Source organism: Micromys minutus (genome assembly GCF_963924665.1).
Source record: "Micromys minutus genome assembly, chromosome: 16".
Lineage (NCBI taxonomy): Eukaryota > Metazoa > Chordata > Mammalia > Rodentia > Muridae > Micromys > Micromys minutus.
In genome coordinates this window covers 44,363,985-44,383,732 of record NC_137985.1, presented here as the reverse complement: position 1 = coordinate 44,383,732, position 19,748 = coordinate 44,363,985, and the positions used below count along the sequence as shown (strand labels likewise).

The 19,748-nt window shown below is 37.0% G+C and overlaps 1 protein-coding gene across 1 annotated transcript in view; it reads left to right on the top strand.

Annotated features, from left to right (window-relative positions):
• Positions 1 to 19,748, top strand: part of DDX10 (DEAD-box helicase 10) — a 120,372-nt gene that overhangs the window by 5,622 nt on the left and 95,002 nt on the right. Inside the window, exons 5-10 of the mRNA XM_080930115.1 lie at positions 480 to 600; positions 1,634 to 1,823; positions 6,547 to 6,673; positions 10,353 to 10,515; positions 11,488 to 11,572; positions 18,897 to 18,998. Coding sequence (XP_080786241.1) covers positions 480 to 600; positions 1,634 to 1,823; positions 6,547 to 6,673; positions 10,353 to 10,515; positions 11,488 to 11,572; positions 18,897 to 18,998 — 788 coding nt within the window. The remainder of the gene's footprint in view (positions 1 to 479; positions 601 to 1,633; positions 1,824 to 6,546; positions 6,674 to 10,352; positions 10,516 to 11,487; positions 11,573 to 18,896; positions 18,999 to 19,748) is intronic.

Genomic DNA, 19,748 nt, shown 5'->3' with positions numbered 1-19,748 from the left:
CTCCCTGCACCCCAATACAATATGGAAGTTGTATGGGAGAGCATGTTCAGTGCCTCTCGTTTTGACTTAAAGAGTTGGACTAATTACAATTTTTAAGACTGCTTACTGACTTAATAGGAAATTAAGTCTTGTCATAGTCATTTGTTAGATTTTTAGCTTCAGATCCTGGTTATGATGAATGGCGTCTTTTTTTCCCCCAACTTTTATTTTTAAATTCGCTTTATATCCCAATAACAGCCCTCTCCCTGCCCCCTCCCAGCCTTACAGTTCTTCCCCTCTATGGTCTCCTCCCCTTCTCGAAGGACTTTGATTTCACTTGGAAAAGTGGTGTGTGTGCTACCGAACTGAAATGGAGAACTGGTATTTATTTCTAAGTGTCTAAACTGCTCCAGTGGCATTGTATGTGCAGGTGGCTTTTACAGTTGTGCGCAGGCTGCTGTGAGGCATGTATGTATAATCAGAGAAACAACTGTTTGCAGGATCTGAAACATGAGGCTGAGAGGATCAACAACATAAACATACTGGTCTGCACACCAGGTCGACTTCTTCAACACATGGATGAAACGATATGTTTTCACGCCACCAATCTTCAGCTGTTAGGTGGGTATTACGATTTCTGTTAAAAAACAAAACAAAACAAAACCTCCGCTCTTTCCCGAGAAAGCCCTTCTGCGATTTAATGTCAGCCACGTTGTATTAGATAACATGATGAAAACAGTCTGAGAAATTATTTGTACTTTTATTTTGGTATTTGGGCTCTTAAACTAAGAAGAGTACAAGATTGGTTTTTTCTTTTTTCTTTAATTGATAGGGAACATTTAGGGAATCCAATGTGTTTAAGTAGGTACCTGAATATTAGGCATTGATAGTTTTTTCTTTTCTCTTTCTGTACACACGTGGGTGTGCATGTTTTGTATATGTGTTCACGCTCTGTGGGAGTGCATGGAGTCCTGAGATTGATCCCAGGTGTCTGTCTGTTGCTTTCCACTTTATTTACTGAGGCAGTGTATCTTGGTGAACATAGGGCTGGCCAGATGACCTGGGTCCCGTCTTGGCATGAGTGCTGGGACTTTGCTTTTGAGTGGGTGCTGGAGATCTGAACTCTCGTCCTTATGCTTGCATGGCAACTGCTCATCCACTGAGCCCTCCCCAGTCACAGTGTCATTTGTTTTAATGAACTTATGATTTGCATGGAGAGGCTACTTGGGCATTTTAATAGCTTTTCATTTTTGCATGCTTTTGTACTTACAGAAGAGTTATAGTATTCATGTTTCTGTATTGTCCGTTATTCAACTGCCTCTAGTTTTAAACTTGCACAGAACTGTGATTGATTTGTCAATACTAAGAGGTTAACAACATACTATGTAAATTTAACATTATCTTTTTTTTTGTTTAGATTTGATCAATTTTCCACTATATTACTTATTTAAAAATTGTGATTCTGAGATTTGAAGGCAGCACCAGGCACATGTACTTTGCAAATGCTAGGCAATAGAGCTACTACTGAACTGTACCCTTAGCTTAGCCTGTGTCCTTTTCTGCTTTAGGACTTGAAGCAGTGCACTAAATTGCATTTAGCTTAATATATTATTTAAATATTATAGAGCATGTTGCACTTTTTTTCCTTTTGCAGTTCTTGATGAGGCAGACAGAATCTTGGATATGGGCTTTGCTGACACCATGAATGCTATTATTGAAAATCTTCCCAAGAAACGCCAGACTTTACTGTTCTCAGCCACACAGACCAAATCTGTAAAGGACCTTGCACGCTTGAGTTTGAAAGACCCTGAGTATGTCTGGGTTCATGAGAAAGCAAAATATAGGTAGGAATTCTCTCTCCCTGAACTATCTTCTTAGTGCAAGAATTAATATTCTAAGTTTTTATTTTGTGTGTAATATGCCTTTTGTTATTAGGTACATAGACCATAATACTAATAACTATTAAAATTACTTAAAATTTGCATTTATGTTTAAGTGTGAGAATATTTTAATGTACCATTTCTGAAATGTGGTCTGGGAACAAACATTTTTTGATAAGATGTTAGTAACTACTTCTCACCATAAATGAGGGAGAGAGGATCAGTTTTTGGATGATAATAGCAAATACTGACTCAGAGTCAAACATTGTTGGTAGTGGTCTAAGTTTTATTAGAGATGTCTGCTTAGCCAAGCACAGAATTCTTGGGTTTGATGTAGAAAATAATTTCAGTATTGGATATCACAAAGTAGTATATTAAAAGTTGTATAATACAGATTTTCAGTATGAGGTTAAGAGAAAGAGGCACCCAGGAAAAATAAGATATTAAAGTGTGGCTTCATGTGGTTACATGGGCCTCTCAAAGGAGAGTAGCACTTCATTGTCTCTGTACACGATTTCGGTGATTTTTGAAGTTATTGTCTTCAAAGAGTTTCCAGGGACAGAGACATAACTATAACTCCTCACTGCCACTGGCACCAGTCAAAAGAGTTCCTTTTCTTACTCCACAGAAAGAAATTTCAGGATAAGCCAACATGACACAGGTTTTTTGTTTTTTGTTTTTTTTTTTTTTTTTTGTAAAGCTACTTTTAGCTTAGCTGTTGTAGTTTAAAAAAAAAAAAGTTCTGTTGCTATCCAACCCACAGGGTCTTACTCTGGGAGCTGCTCAACCCGGCACCAGGTCTATTTCTCTACCATGCAGTCCCCTAGGCGGTTAGTTACAAGCCTTGTACACACACACATCTCGGTGGGCCCCGAGCCGAATCCGCATGCTTCAGCTGCCTCTCAGCCATTGCTTTCCCACACTGCCCTCCACAGCCAGGTAAAAACATGACTCAATCAATAACTTATTAAACTGATTTATATGTGAAATTCTCAATCCATAATATATCCAAACAGTAAATTCACTGCCAATCAATAGATATAAACTTCCCACCTAAACAAGATAAAATCAATCTAGTTCACCTTGATCTAAGCCATCCTCCTCTGCCCTCTCCATCTTGCATTTCCCGATTCTCCTTCTTTTTCGTCTTACCAAAACTTTGTCCCCGCCCCACTCTCTACTGTCCAATCTTTTGTGTCACCTTGAGTGAGACCCCAAGGGACTGATAGCAACAGAACCTTTTTTTTTAAATCTCAACACTTAGCGATGAGAAATCATAAGAAACACCCATGGATATGGGCTTCCCAAGGGAGAGCCAAATCGTACTGTTAGTCGAGTATTTATGTATATTGTGATTTCCAAGTTACATTGCTCAGAGAATATAATTTACAATAAGGCCTATAACTGTGGTTCTCAACCTTTTTAATTCTGTGACTTTCTAATATAGTTCCTCATTTGTGGTGAACCCAACCATAACATTTTCATTGCTACTTCATAACTGTAATTTTGCTATTGTTATAAATTATAATGTAAATATCTGATATGCAACTCCCTATAAAAAGGTTTCTTCAATGCCTAAAGGGGTTTTGCCCATAGGGAGACTTAAGAATTTTTTTTTTTGTAAACAAAGTTATGTGGATTTGTAGAGATATAATTTAAATGTAGGAATGCGAGGGGAATGCTGGGAGGAGGGGTGGCTGCAAGTGCCACAGCAGGCAGAGAAATGGACTGTAAGAGGCAAGAAGTTGGTTCAACCTAACTTAGTTAATACCAGTTCAAACTTCTAGAGATCTTACACCAGGTAGTTTATTGTAAGCATATTTAAACACAGTACAATTTTGGAAAAAAGCTTCCTTGAGTAATACAGTCCCTGGTGCAATCGGGCATAATTACATTGAAACTTAACTCAAAGTGCAAGTGGCCATGAAGCTGGGTGCTAATAGCTTAAGGGCCTAGGATCTGATGTGGTCCCTGACCAAGACCTAGATAATGTAGTTGTAGGTCAGCAGGGTATAAAGTACATGGGACATCTCTAAGGATGGCTTTCATTGACTGAGAAACAAAGCTAACAATAAAGGTATAGGGAAATAGAGTCTGGGATAAACATTCTGGGGGATTTGTGTGAGGTCTCGCTCTACAGATAGCAAAGGTCACCAGGTCATTAACAATGTCTACTCTCGGCCTTCTGGGTGGAGAAGAGTTACTCCTTTCCTCCTTTGTGGAGACAACCCTGTGTGATTAACATTCCTGGTTTCCCTGGTGATCTTTGGGTGCAAGGATTTTTGTGTTCCCAACAGTTCTAAGAAATACTCATATTTTAGATCATTTTGGCTTTAAATATGCACACATTCATTTGTATGTGCACATGCATGTGTGTTTAGGTGCATGAATGTCATGGTGTGTGTATAGATGTCAGAGGACAATCTTGGTTGTACCTTGTTTGAAACAAAGTCCTTTTAATTATTATTATTTTTTTTTTTTTGGGTGCATATACCAGGCTAGTTGACCTGTAAGCTTCTGAGAATCCTTTGTTTCTGATTTCCATCTTTTTGTAGGAGCACTAGAGTTATAGATGCTCCTCTTGTTATGTGGGTTCTGGGGATTTGAACTCAGGTTCTCATGCAATACAGTAAATGCTTTTAATTATTGAGCCATCTTTCAGTTCAATAAGCATAGTTTATTTTCTCTTTGACATTTTTGACCAAAGTATCTTTTGTAGATTATTTATTATTTTTGTTCTAAGTAGGCATGGTTATTTTGTCTTTGGCAAGATTGCATTGGGAAAACATGTATCATTCGGCAGGCAATTTGGGCTTCATCAGTGGTGTTTGAAGGTTTTTAAGTCTGTAATGCTGAGGATTGAACCCAGGACCTTGCATGTGCCTTGTAGGTTCTTCCACTGAACTATATCCTTAGTTTTGAAAACTTTAGTGCTGAAATTATTTCATTATTCTATCCATTTACTTATTATAGAACATCTTGATTGATTCCAAATTGTGGTGGTTGGGAATAAAATTGCTAAACATCTGAGTGCAGGTTGGTTTTTTTGTTTGCTTGTTTTTTTACTGTTTTGGTGTGGACTGATTTTTTCAGTTCTTTTGGTTAAATGCTAAAGAGTATGAGGAAAGTATCTTCAGAAGTGGCCGTATCATTTCTCAAAATCTGATTCTGGAGGCTCTTAAATGTATAGTAGAGTATACAGTCGTATCATGTCTTAAATTTGAATTTAAGGTGGGGTGCATCTTGGATGCTTATTTGATGTGGAATATCTTTTATGTTCATTTTTCATCTGAACATTGCTTTTGAGCAGGTGACTGTTAAGAGCTTTATTCTTTTCTCCCTAAATTGGGGATATGTATTTTCCTAAGTGTTCTCTGTGTTTTATGGAGAGCAGTTGTTTATTGAATGTTCAGTTTGTGAATTTTTTTTAAAACGTCCTTTGGCTTTTCTTTTCTTTTTCTTAACATGGGCATTTATCATTACTTAGAAAATTGAAATTTTAATAAATTCTATTTTACCATTTCTCTCTTTTGGTATCTGAAGATATTTGACTTTCTGTTTTTGGATTATCTGTCCCCTTTTCTTAAAACGATGTGGCTGTACATGTGTGCAAGCATATGCATGTATAGTGTTTATCACCAGCCTCACAGGTGCTAAACTGCTCTATTTGCTACTTGTTCTTTACTTAATGGTAGATTTCAGAAGTCACTCCAGAGTGATATGTATTACATTTTTTTAAATAGTTGCATAATACCTTATAGTGGTATGTTTAATAGTTCATTCCAAAAGTTCCTTGGTAATAGATGTCTTTTTTAATCATGTGGTTCTGAATGATGCCACATATATATTTATACCCCAGACAAATTTGGAATAAAATTATAAACATTTTCCCAAGGGTAAATCCATATTTACTTTTCAAACATTATGAATTTTCAAACATGTAACAAATTAAAATTTTTACAATAACATAAAAAATTTTATCTATAGTTTCATATGTATATACATATAGACATATTTGCATTACTTTCTTATCCCCTCTCTCTTCCCATTGAACCTTTTCATCCTAACAAGCCCCTCCTCCTGTCATGTCTACAGTAAGTTCTTTATACCTGCTTCATGTGTGCTCCTCTCCTGCCAGTCATCCCTTTTACTAGCCATTTCTTCATACCTTCGCGCATTAACCCATCTTAATGTTGGATTAAAGTTGAAGTAAATTGCAGTTACATAGATTTTCTCACAAATGCTTCAGCATACATGATTATATATGAGTTCAATATTTATATATGTTCTTCTTTGTAAAACTTTCCAAGAAATATTCATATGTTGAGTCTAAATTGCTTAGATGGATGTTTGTATTTCTCTAATCTCAACCCCCCAATAAAGTTGTAGACATTAGTTGTCAGCCCAGCAGAGTTTTCCCATGCTGCCTCTCACAGATGATGGTCATTACCTTCTTTCTGTGGTTGACTCTTGTTTGATCTTGTACTTGTGTGTATTCCATATAACCTTTAAAAGATTTTGAATATATTCAGCTACGATGAGCTTCCTTCATAGGGGACAACACAGCAAAAAGTGTCTGTGTGACAGAAATCGGGAGAATGGACAACCAAATTTCTTTTTTTTAGTGTTGATTTCAAAACAGCAATATGACATTATTGACATAATTTGTTTTTCTTGTTTCTACAAGCACCCCTGCTACATTGGAACAGAACTATATAATTTGTGAGCTGCACCAAAAAATAAGTGTGCTGTTTTCCTTTTTGAGAAGTCACCTAAAGAAGAAGAGTATTGTGTTTTTTTCCAGTTGCAAAGAGGTATTGATTCTTTAATTGTTCCTTTTAAATGCATTTGTGTTGGTTCACTGCCCTAGAGTTGTCAGATTTCAGTTAGACAAATATTGACTCTGTTCTATACAGTGCAGGAGACAGATCTGTAAAGATTGATAATCCTGTGTTTTTGTTGGAAAAGAAATTATGAATGAGACTTAAAGCTCAGCGAAAGTAGAAGCCTTGCTGTTCTTTCTCCGCACTGTCTTGGATGTTAGTGATTCTGGGAACGTCGTCCACTCCATCAGAAGTATTGATAGAGGAAACTTAGGCTAAACCAAGGCTTTTATAATGGCAGTTCTCCCTCCCTCCAAGTGCATGGAGCTGAATATTTCTTTTGTTCTGCATCTCAAATTTTCGTTCATGCTTATTTCTTTTTGGAATGCTTGCTGTACGTACCTTTATCCTGACTCGGGTAAATAGTTGGTGCTTTTTAAGGCAAATTTAAATTGTTTTACATGAAAGTATTTTTTAGAATCCTTTTAGGAGCAGTTATTCCTTAAAAAAAATTCTTCTGTAATATTTTGTCTATGTCTTTATTTTGTTAATAAATAATTGCTGAATGCTAGCCTTGTACTAGGAATAAGGGATTGAGAGAAATATAAGGATATTTTTTCTTTTCTAAGGAGAAGAGATCATGATTTATTTATTATTTTTATTTATTAATTTTTTAAAGATTTATTCATTTTATGTGAGTTCACTGTAACTGTTTTCAGAAAGACCAGAAGAGGTCATCTGACCCTATTACAGATGGTTGTGAGTCACCATGTGGTTGCTGGGAATTGAACTCAGGACCTTTGGAAGAGCTACAGTGCTCTTAACTGCTGAGCCATCTCTCCAGCCCATGATTGACTTATATACTACTTTCTCTGTATATTTAAGATTCCTGATGATAGATTTATAATAAACTCTAGATTTTTGCCCTTGTACTAGCTTAGCATGTTAAACATGTAGGTGAGTTTCTTTCTAACTTGTGGTAAGGTAAGAAGTGGTTTGTTTCTATTGTCTACTGAAGCCTGTAATTTTTCTGTGGAAAGAATAATTTCAGGTCTTCTTAGTACTTATTTCAGAGTTTTATACTTCTTAGGGAGGAGTTAGGTTTGTTGCTAGAAAAAAAAAATAATGTACAGAATTGTTTTTATCTCAACTCTCCGCTCTTCTTGCCACGGTAGTTACTTGTCTGTGCTTGCCTTTCCGAGTGTTAGACTTCACTACAGATAGAATGCTTGACAGATTTACCTTAAGGGAAGAATTACTTTAGCTTATGCTCTCCAAGGTTTCAATCTTTCATGGGGTATGTGTATGACTGAGCTCAGTCACGAAGGCCAGAGAGCAGAGAGAGAGAAGGCCTAATTCAGATACCCCCACATTCAGTCTCCTACCTCTTAGCTAATCTTTTCTGGACAAGCCCTCATACATGTATCCAATGGTTGTACTTTATTAATCTTTTCCTGCTAATCAAATTGATAATGAAGATTTACTGCCACACTGACAAATCCTGTATGTCCTAAGCTTTGTCTTCATCTGCCTAAAGTATCTTTGCTGTATATAGCAAATGTCTCATTGTCTTGCCCATTTTTTTCTCTCTCTACCATTTGTTGATAATTGCCCATACTGAGAATGAAAAGCAAGCCAATGACCTGCCTTTCTGTTCTTCACAACAATGCCATCTAAAGACTTGGATTTACTAGTTGAATCTACTTCTTACCCTTCTGTTCTGTTCCTGACCCTCAATTCAGTTAGCTCTTAAAGGATATAGATTTCCAGTTAGTGCTCAGTTATCCATTCTTTTTCGTCCTATCAGAAGCTTCCCCCTGGCCTAATCTTTTGACTTTATATCCATTAACCTGTCTCTCTTCTACCTTGCTGATTGATTTATTATAACTATTTTGCTGGGCCTTTCCTGTTTGACTGCTAGAATATTGAGAACTTCTGAGCTCTCCCTTCTGCCTCCTTTTCGTAGTATGTTTTGTGGGTAACCTCATCATTTTCAGGGTGTGAATGAAGTCTGAAAGATGTCAGTTGCAGAATCTAAATCTCAAGTCCTGACATTCGCTGAGCTCTGCTTGACTACTAAGTATCCAGTAGGACACTTCAAAAGTTATTGTCCCAGCTCTGCTTCCCCAGTGTCTCTCCATTTTTGTAACCCTTAGTTCCTGTCTTTTCATCCGTAGTGATACTCTTGATAGTTTGTAAGCTTTATAACTTGTTGTAATCTCTTGTGCTCCAGTACAGTTTGGACCATACTTAACCTTCTCTTAGCTTCCTATTTGGGTCTCCTCTAATGACTTCCTGTGAGTAAGAGTTAGAAATAGTAGTGAGTAAGAGTTTAGTAAATAGTAAATCTATTTCATGCTTAGACTCTTACCTTCCCCCTCAGCTGGTTTGTTTAAAGAACAGGAATTGAAGTCCTTTCTTGATTCAAAGGAATCACATTGCCGAAAGTTTTCATGAAGTCATTTAATTGAATTTTCGTATATGCTTTTCCCAAAACTAATTTTCCTCAGTGCATCTTGGACCTGCAGATTGTCCTTAACGTCTTCCTTTTTATGGTACCCATTGTGTGTCTTTGCAGCACAAAGGCATGAATTCATTATTTTTGATTTTACTGGTTAAGAATCAGAACTTCCCGGCTCCAGAGTGTTAAAGAACATAGAAGTAATGATAAAACAGCAGTGGTTGGTCCAGAAAGGAAGGTGACACCTAATTCCCTTCAGAAGTAATGAAGCTTATGTGTTCAGGGGCAGACCTGTGTTCTAATATAGCGTTTTGATGTTTAGAAAGCAAATAACCTTTATGACTACTTTTTGTTCAATCGCAGCTTTTCGCTGTCTAGTCACCTTGTATTGTGATTTGGGCATTTTTATAGTTCAAAAGGTTGTGTTCTCTGGGTCTAGTTTTAAAAAAAATTATGTAAACAAATTTTATATATGTTAGAAATGTTGTAGAATTCTGGCTCAGTCTAACAGTATCCAGTTAGGAGCAAGTACATAGTAAAGAAAAACTAAAACAGTAGTCTCTTTAGGCCTATACATTGAATAATAATAAAATAAAATTTTATTATGTCTAAGATATTTATTAAATCCTATTTTTTTTTTGGGAAGGGGGATTAGCTAAGTGCTAGTATGATAAATTCTCAGTTTGAGGGAAAGTTTACACTGCTTGTTTATAGGAAATTAACTCTATAACTTAAGAACATTTTGTTTCAGAAATTTATGAATTATAATATGATTAATAAAAGACTTTAAAGCTTAAAATTTAAGCTGCAGTTCTGTGAGTCAAGAGGTAAAAGTAAGAGTTGAGGAGGGAAGGGAGCAAATCTTCCGAGTTCTTCACAATTCTCATAGCTTTTCTATTTCGATATCCTGGATATTTATATGATAAAAATGGTTATTTTAAAATAAAGTTTTATGGAGGTTATACTTTTGCAGCCATTCAAAGTTGGAAAGAATTTAGTAGATTTAAAAATGTAAGAACTTTTTTCAAATTTTATTTTCAGTGTTTGAGATTTAGATTTTTTTTTTAAATCAAAATTCTTTTAGAAAATACGTATGCAAAAATGTTGCAAGACCTTGATGCTAGATTACATTTCTTTTAGAAACCCTGCAGTGGGTGACGTTTGTTCTCAGTCCTGCGGCACTGAACTTACCCTTGTGCTTGTGCCCAGGTTCAGTACCTGTACAGGGTGTTCTGCCGGCTTCGCCCAGGGATCTCTATCCTTGCTCTCCATGGCCGGCAGCCGCAGATGAGAAGGATGGAGGTCTACAACGAATTTGTCCGAAAGAGGGCTGCAGTCCTTTTTGCTACTGATATTGCAGCCAGGGGGCTGGGTAAGTAAACGTTACCATTACTGTGGACAAGGGAAATATAGTTACTTATAGGGTGTTTCTCTGGAAACTTCAAATCTTGTGAGAGAAAAATAGTAAATTGGTAAGTTGAACATGATAGATGATGGCGAAACATTGTGTAGTATTTGTATTTCTGTGAGCTTACGTTTCATGATAATTAAATTATAATCTTATGAGCCTCCTTAGTCATCAAAGGAAGATAAAAAGATTAAAAGTTTAAAGATAAGAAAAATTCTTACAACTTTAAAAACTGAAATTGTAACTCATTTAGCAAGAAAAATCAATGGAATCTATTTTTTGTCCACTTATTCTGACTTTTAAAATCACTATATTTAACATACCAACTTCTCCAAAACTAATAATGTGTGTCTGTGTACATATATGTGGGTGTGTGTGCCAAGTATGTGGAGGCTGGAGGTGATGTCTGATGTCATCCGTGCTTTCTTATTTTTGATAACATCTCACTGAATTTGGAGTTCATAGAATCAGCTAGAATAGCTAGCCGGCAAGCCCCACATCCTCTTATTCCTGTCTCCTAGAGCTGGAGTTAGAGGCAAGCGTTTCCATACTTGACTTCAAACAATTTTTTTTTCTTTTTAATGTGAGTGCTAGGCATTCAAATTGAGGTCCTCATGCTTGTGTGATAGACACTGCCAAATTGAACTATCTCTTCAGACCCAGAAATCGGCTTATGGTCACTAGAACCCTATGAACAATGATGCTTTTAGGCAACCATCTTTTTTGGGTTTTTAGTTATGAAGCAATTTAATTTTAGTCCGCTTTGTCAGATTAGAGAAATGTAATTTCTTGGTTAATGTAACTAATTATATTTTGAAGTTTTGTTAGTGAGATGTGATAGAAAATCTTGACACATAATAATACTGTAAAATAATAATAGTACTGCAGGCTAGATATTGAAATTGTCTCACCTTCCCTGCTATTTCTTTTATAAAGATTTTCCAGCTGTGAATTGGGTCCTTCAGTTTGATTGTCCAGAGGATGCCAACACGTATATTCACAGAGCAGGTAGAACTGCCAGGTAGGTGTGTGGGCTTTTTCTTTGCTTTTTGTACTGTTTAATTACAAAGCATGCTTTTTCTGCAGCTGCAGGTAACAATGGAGCGAGTTAACACTTAATTTGCTGTGAGTTTATAACAGCTTGATGGGCTAGGGAGATGGCTCGGTGGGTTAAAGTGCTTGCCATACAAGTCTAAAACCTGAGCTTGATCCCTGGAATCCACTTAAAAAGCCTTGATAGTGGTGCTCATCTTAGTGTGTTCCTGTGGCAAGATAGACAGAAATAGGGGATTTGCTCAGAAGCTTGCAAACCAGCTAGCCTGGCGTAATGCTGTGCATCAGCAGGAGCAAGAGATATTCCTTCGCAGGAAGGAAAGTTTGAAAAGCTGGCTTCTAACCTCTACAAAGACTCTGGCATGCATGTGCTTTCTTTCTCATACATACATGCATGACAAACAAACATAAAATAAAAAAAAAATTGCAGCCTGAAGGCTGTCAAAATTGAGAACAATCCATAAAGATTTGAAACTTTTCAAGAACTGCTGACTATCAGCTCACTGGGTCTTCATAACTTCTGTAGCGTCACCTGAAGACATCAATTGTTTAAGCAGCTATGCTGTATGTTTGAAGCTAAGCACAGCCAAGATTTGAACTCAGGCAGTCTAAATTCTCTCTTATTTTCTATGGTCTTGGGTTTAATAAGGGACAGGGTTGGTAGGAGTCAGATTTCTTTTTCTGGGTAAGATTTAAAGGTATTTGTGAAGGTCTCTCCCAGTGATGGTTTTCCATTTGTTTCCTTTTTTTAAAATTGTATTTCACTTGAAAGTACCTTATACTGGCCAATTAGCTATAGGAGAAATGCCTAGAATATAAAACAAAGTCACAGTTATTTTGAGCTAAATGAAAAATGAATCTAAATGAATAACAAGGATTGTGTAATTGTTAGTATTATTGACATGGCAGTGAACTTTATAGAATTATAAATGGCTAACAGCTTTCTGGGTTACAATGCTTCTCAAAAGCTTTACAGTACTTCTTTTGCTTTAATAATTCTTTGTCCAGAAATTGATCTTAAAAAAGTAGAGAGATGGAATCTGGTGGATGTGGTGGCTCTTAGCTAAGGACCTTAAAGTTGAAGGCAAGCCTAGGTTATTTAGACCCCGCTCTAAAAAGAAGCTAGAGGAGGACTGAGGGTATAGTTTAGTGGAAGAATTCTTGTCCTAGCATGTGTAAGGTCTTTAGTGCCTGCCATTCATGTATGAGGACCTGAGTTTGAATCCCTGGTACTTATCTACAAACACTTGGAATGTGACATGTATCTGTTTTTTTAGTGCTGTTGGGTTGAGACAGGTAGCTCCTCAGAGTTTATTAGCCAGCTAGTCTGTTGAGTAGATGAGTTCCAGGTTCAGTAAAAGACTCTTAAAAAAATAAGGTGGAGAACAGGTGGTGAGGGATCTTAACAGCAGTCTCTGACCTTCGCATGCATACCCTCACATAAACATGTACATACGACATAGAAAACTATGAAACATGGGAAGCAGATGAATAACATTTCAGTAAACTGTTGTAATATGGTCTTTATAATGGCTAAGAGTTGTAAATAACAAGTATTAATTACAATAAAGTTATGTTAATTATAAATAGCTGTATTTGAATTATTTCTTTAGTTTACATTTTCTTACTGTTTTCCTCGTCATCAACCCTATTTTACAGTAGGTAGATTTGCTAGAAGTTACAAAAGGAAGTCTCTGAGTTGGAATTAGTGACATACTTGAAACAAGTAGTGAGAGTTGAGACTGGGTTCTGTGAAGACGCCACTGCATGGGACAGACTCGCTGTTAAACTTTGTTTTCTCTTGAGGGCTAAGAGATATGGGGCACATAGATGATATCAGGTGTTGTGTTTATAATTATGATCACTATTGTGTGTGTATGTGTGTAAGTGCATGATATATGTGTGAGCACACATGACATGGCATCGGAGGTAGAGGACAACTTTGTGGGGTCAGCTTTCTCTTTCCACTTTCACTTGGGTTCTAGGGATTGAGCTCAGGTTGTCAGGCTTTGGTGGCAGGAGCCTTTATCCACCAAACCAGCTGTTTCCAGTTTCTTAAAAAGGTGGACCTTAATATTCTGGGTTCACATTTGGATTATTTTGTAGTGTGAGCTCTTTTGAGAAGTCTTAGTGGAAGTTGGTGATATAAATCTTTTTCCCAATGCCTTAATTCCCTTCAGTGGGCATGTGGTTTGTAAAAATTGGTGCATGCACCCTCTCACATCTGCATTTGTGGTTCTTTAGGTCTTGGATAGGAATGGCTATATATATATATATATATATATATATGTATGTATTTTGTAAACCTTTGACTAGAAAGTGGCCTACAGGCCTTTCACCTCTGCCGGTGATGTGATGTGGAAAGTGTTTCAGTATATATTAAGGAATGATTCAAGAAAAGAAAGTGTTCCATGTTTTTAGTTTTGGAGAAGTTGGTAGAAATCCAGTGTATAGTAGGACATATTATGGTGAGCATTAAATTGGATCTTGATGGTTGTCGATGGAGACTTAGGACACTGCAGTGTTGAGTCTCAAGAGAATACTATGTACATATTTAAAGAGCATACTAGTTTAAAGACTATTTTAATGTTTTTTTTAACACAGTCATTAACTTTTAAAGTAGAAATGTGACCATACATAAGGAACAAATTCTGAATTGACTATTTCAGATGTATAGTCAGTGAAAAGGTTAGCATATGTAATACTTGCTTTTTTTCTTCTGTTGGTTTAAAATGACCATTAATGGGCTTAGAGATAATGAGAAAGTTTTGTGGGCCATGAGACTGAATAATTGAGTCGAATAAAGGCTAAATTAAAAATTGAAACTAATTAAAATCCTGTGTTAGGCTGTAATTAAAACCAGGCTTCCAGAAAGTGTTTGCTTTTGGAATTGAACATTAATAAATAAATATAAAAAGGTGGATTTGTTAGAAAAATTACTAAAGTTGGAGAATCTGGCGTATTTATCTTTTTGTGATTCACTAAGAAGAAATAAAGGTGGTCCAGGTGTTTATGCTTTCAAGCATTTACTGTTTTACTGAATTCTTTGATATTTTAAATGAATTCATTGGATCTATAACAAAGAAAAGTTTCCTTTAATCCACTTAACAAAGGAAGTCCTTTTGGAGACAAGTGAATGAAGATCTATCTTGTGGTACATTTTGCCACTTAAAAACAATTGTCTTTAAGGCTTGCAGGTTTCAGTAGTAAAGAGCCTGAATTCTTTTATTTTAAATTAAAAACTTACAGTTGGGAAAATAGAAAATTTGTAGTTAGAAAGAAGTCACACATCAGATATGTATGGGTAGTAGGGAAGCTAGAGTAGACGGGGTTTTTATGACTGTTTCCTGTTCTAGAGTGCCAAGAGTGCTTGTAGTTCTCAGAAGGTTCACTTAATCTAGATAGCAAAGTGATTCCACTAGGGGACAGCAGAACCGAGCTTTCGTCTTTCATATGCTTTTGATACACATCTTAGCAAGAAGAATGAAGCTGGAAATGGTTAAAAATAGTTAAAATTCCTAAATTGGGAAGAGTTCATGGTTTGCAGAAAATTCTTGTATTTTATGGAAACACTGAGAATTTATTTAGAGTCTTTAACTTTTTGCAAGCTGAAATAAATAGAGAAAAAGCAATTTCTCTAAGAATCAAGCCTAATATGAGTTTATTAGCTATGTGATAGTAGCAGTGTTTGCAAGTGAAAATTCTCATTCTTAAAAATTCACTTAGCTGGAAAATTTTAACTTCTACTAGTCTGTCTGTCCCAAAGAGGAAGTTGTTCCCTTATGTGGCCTTCCGCATATGTCTGTTGATAACTAGGCTTTGAAGGCTCACTGAAGGGTAAAGCAAATCCTTTGTTTTGTAACTTGAAGCATTGGAGAGCTGGCTGCAGCCGCTGGTCAGAGGCAGGTAAGGTCTGGCGCCTCGCAGGCTCCTCTGCTCCTGTGCTCTGTTCAGTCCAGCATGCAGAATGATCTTTTAAAGCAAAAGTCAGGTTTCTGACTCCTGTGAGGGTTTCTCAGCTCAGTCAGTAATAGGACTATACACTCTCTCCATCTCTCCCCACCCCACTTGTCCCAGCCCTTAGTGTCTTTTGTGTTAGTTTCCTACAGTTATCTGTGTCTCTGTTACCCTCCTCAAGGATACCCACCCCTTCGCACCCTTCTCTTTTTCTGTATTATTTTTCATATTTAGATATGTTAGAGCAGTTAGTTGGTTTTCTTTTTATTCTTTGCTTTTATCATTACTAGACTGTTTTATAAAGTTGTTCTTCTTATTATTTTTTTGTTATTTTTTCTCTGGTGGCCAGTGAGCCCAAGAGATTCTCCTGTTTCCCCTTCTTCCCAGCACTTTGGTTACAGTGTATTTTTAACTAGCTTTTTACCCGGATGTAGGGGATCTGAACCGAGTGCCTCCATCACACTTGCTCAGCAAAGCATGTGTTGCTTCTGAGTTCATTCATGGTGTCACCTCCTCAGCTTGTCCTCTGACTTTTAACATGTCCTCAGAGGTGTTATAGGTACGGCAGTTTCAGTGGCTGTCAGCTATCTTACATGGTTAGGATGTCACCATCTTATTTTATATGCTAATCACTTCTGCCATCATACATGGTTTGGCCTAATGGCTAAAGGAATGTTTTAAAATTTATACTATTTTTATTAAATGAAGATGAATAACTTAGAGCCATATAATTCTGCATTTAAACAGTGAGGAAGGTATTTACAACTAGTTTTTGAGTCCAAAAGATAATTAGATAAAGGAGTATTTTTATATTCATATTTTCTTTTTGTTTACAAGAAAAATAAGAAGACAAAATATTCACATATTTACTGGTCTCTGAAATACCGTTTTTATCCCTTGCAAAACTTGGTTGTCCGTTTCATGTCACTATCTCTAGTGTTAGGCTGGCTGCAGATTCTTCAAGTTTCATTTAAGGTGTCATTGTTTCTGGACAATTTTCTTAATGTGTAGACTATTAGGTAGAATTTTATTTCATGTTCTTATAGCTTCCTCTATATTACAAATATACTTAAAATTTTATATTATTCCCCTCCCCGCCCCCACTACCCCACTCCCCAAGACAGGATTTCTTGTATAGTCTTGACTGCCCTGGAACTCTGTAGAGCAGGCTGGACTTGAAATCAGAGATCCACTTGCCTCTGTCTCCTGAGTGCTGGGATCGGTACCTATAGGCACTCCACTTTGTAATAGTCAGCAGAATATCTGTTTTCTCACGATTTCAGTGCCTGGCATATTAATAAGATTTAAAAAAATTACCTATGGTGAAATAGCTTAACATTTTGGTATGTTATAATTTAATGTTTTTCAGTCTGTGCATACAAGGAATGCATTTGTTTTTTTCTTATTAGAGTGGAGTTGAGCTTTAAAATTAATATGTAAGATAAAATGCTTCCCTTTTGTTTTTGTAATAAAAGTACAGGACTGTTCTCTTAGCTAAAGTCGGTTTTTCTTTCAACATTCAATGATAAAATGCTATTTGTAGACAGTGTTACAGAATCTCTGCAGAGGCATTCAAGGCAGTGGAAATCAGGCTCAAATGCACCTTTTTAGTCATCTTTCATGTACTCCTGCTGTGGACCGTCCCCATTTTAGATCTCTGTTAAATCAGTCTTGTATTGTCTGGTGTCCTCTGTGGTGACATGGCATTCTTTTGGAACACCTTAGTTTCCCCTCTCTATCTGCCTTACAGACTTGAACTTTCATCTGTGGTGTCGTATCCTTTCTCTGGCACTTCTGAATCGTCTTTCTCTACTGAGTTGGTGGTGCTTGTTGCCTGCGGCTGTCCTTTGTCATTCTTTGTCGTCTTGAGTCTCTGGCTTGTGTGTTTGTCAGTTCTGATTAGGATGAGTGTTACATTGCCTGAAGATAGGGGCCTGCTTCTTGGCGTTCTTTAGTTATTCCTGAGTCATAGCTTCTGAGTAAATAGATATTTGGTTGGTTATAAAAGTGTGCCCTACAATTTTATAGCATGAGTTTAAAGAATGCTTTGAGATTATGTTTTCTTTTGAGTACCTGAAACATCCCCTAAATATCCCATCTGATTTGCGCATGTGTACCAGCTGACACTGCCGTGTCAGTAAACTGTATTCAAGCAGCGCAAGCACTTGAGTACTTTAGGAAGCCTTTGGCCTGTGTCAGTACAGATTTCTGAAGGTATGGTATAAATTAAGACTTGGCTTTAGGTGACGGAAGACCAATTACAAGGATTCTTGGTGATTGCCTGAGTAGGCCCATTCATTTCTTTACACTGATCTGAAAAGTTTTATTTTAAAGGTATCAGTAAAATCTGTAGGAAGACAAACAGATTCAAAGACAAACTTTGAATCTGTAGCAGTTCTTCTGCCTTAGCCTCCTGTTTCAGAAATTACAGGCAAACGTCATTATACCTGTGTATTATTCAGGGTTCTCTAGAGTTACAGAACTTATGGGTAGTCTCTACATAGCAAGGAACTTGTTGGTGACTAACACTCTGTAGTCTAACTCCCTAACAATGGTCAGCAGCAGCTGTGAAGTCTAAGGATCTATCAGATGCTCAGTCCCACAAGGCAAGCAGGCAGGAGAGCAAACCTTCCTTCTTCCAGTGTCCTTATGTAGGTCTCCAACAGAAGGTGTATCCCAGATTAAAGGTGTGTACCACCACACCTAGATCTGGGACTTGCTTTGTCCCAGATGACCTTGAACTCAGAGATCTCCAAAGAATCGAGTGCCCTAAGATTCTTAGCCTCTATGCCTCAAGATCAGGATCAAAGGTGAGCCTCCCAATTCTGGATTGTGGTTCATTCCAGATACAGTCAAGTTGACAACCAGAAATAGCCACTACAACCCAATAAATTGATTTCTTCAGTTTACTTGGTTGCCATGTTTAATAAATAATTTTGTCATAATGCTGTTGTGGCTTGAGTGAAAATAGCCTCCTTGATATATTTGTATGGACCTATTTTGAGGCCTGTATAGGGCTGCATACAAAAGCAAGGGCATCCCAGGCTGCAGTATTGAGACACCCATTTCAAAAGATTAAATCTGTTTAACAACTTTGTTTTAGATGTTAGCTCTATTGTTGAGGTACAGCCTTAAAGGCAATGGGAATTATAGCAGGTGATTGGAATTTGAAGCAAGGCAGCTAGAACCCTACTTTACTGACATAACAGAATATTAAAAGCAGGTTTTCTAGCACTTACTAATTGAGTGAACTTGATTTTATGTGATCTACTCACTTTACTGTTAAAAGTGAAGCAAATGTTGCATTGATGCATTTAAAAATTTTTGTTTTTTAGGTACAAAGAGGGTGGAGAAGCTTTATTAATTTTACTACCCTCAGAAGAACAAGGGATGTTGCAGCAGCTTCTCCAGAAGAAAGTACCTGTGAAGGAGATCAAGTAAGAGCTCCTTGTTCATCTGTGGCTGTTAGGAGGAGTGACAGCACGACATCTTTATGCTCATGGCCTCACTTCCTTCCTTCCCCCTCCTAAGCTGTTTGACCATCTGGCTTCTGATTAGAGGGAAAACAAAGGACTTTAAAGAAGTCTTATGAAGAAGTTTTATGCTCACAGCAAATTTGAAGGAAAGCATAGCTGCTCCACATTTTCTACCCCACACATTCAGTTTCCCCCAGTGTCTACATCCAACACATTGGAGATTTGTTCAATTTATGAATTATATTGACATATCAGTGTCACTTAAAGCCCCGAGTTTATACAAAGGTCTCTCTTGGATCACTGTAGTTAGTATCTGAGAAATCTATCCTAAAGCAGGAAGGACTTTGGCTCATGGTTTCAGAGGTTGTGTTGGCAAGGAGGTATGGCAGAGCATAGCAGCTCTTCTGATGGGCCAGGGAGCAGAGAGAATGCCTGAGCTTCATGCTCCCAGTTTTAATGAAGTCTAACTGAGTTAATGAAAAATGTCATGGATTAGCCCTTTACTGTTTTATATTTAATGTCATTGCTGTACTTGAAGTTATCTATGTTTTCTATGTTAGTTGCTAGAAATTGTGTGTGTGTGTTTGTGTGTGTGTGTGCATGTACTAGAGGTGGATGTCATTTTCATTGACTTTCCTACCTTATTTTTTTGAGATAAGATCTTTAACTGAACCTGGCTGGCTGGCAAGCTCCCAGGATCTGCCTGTCTCT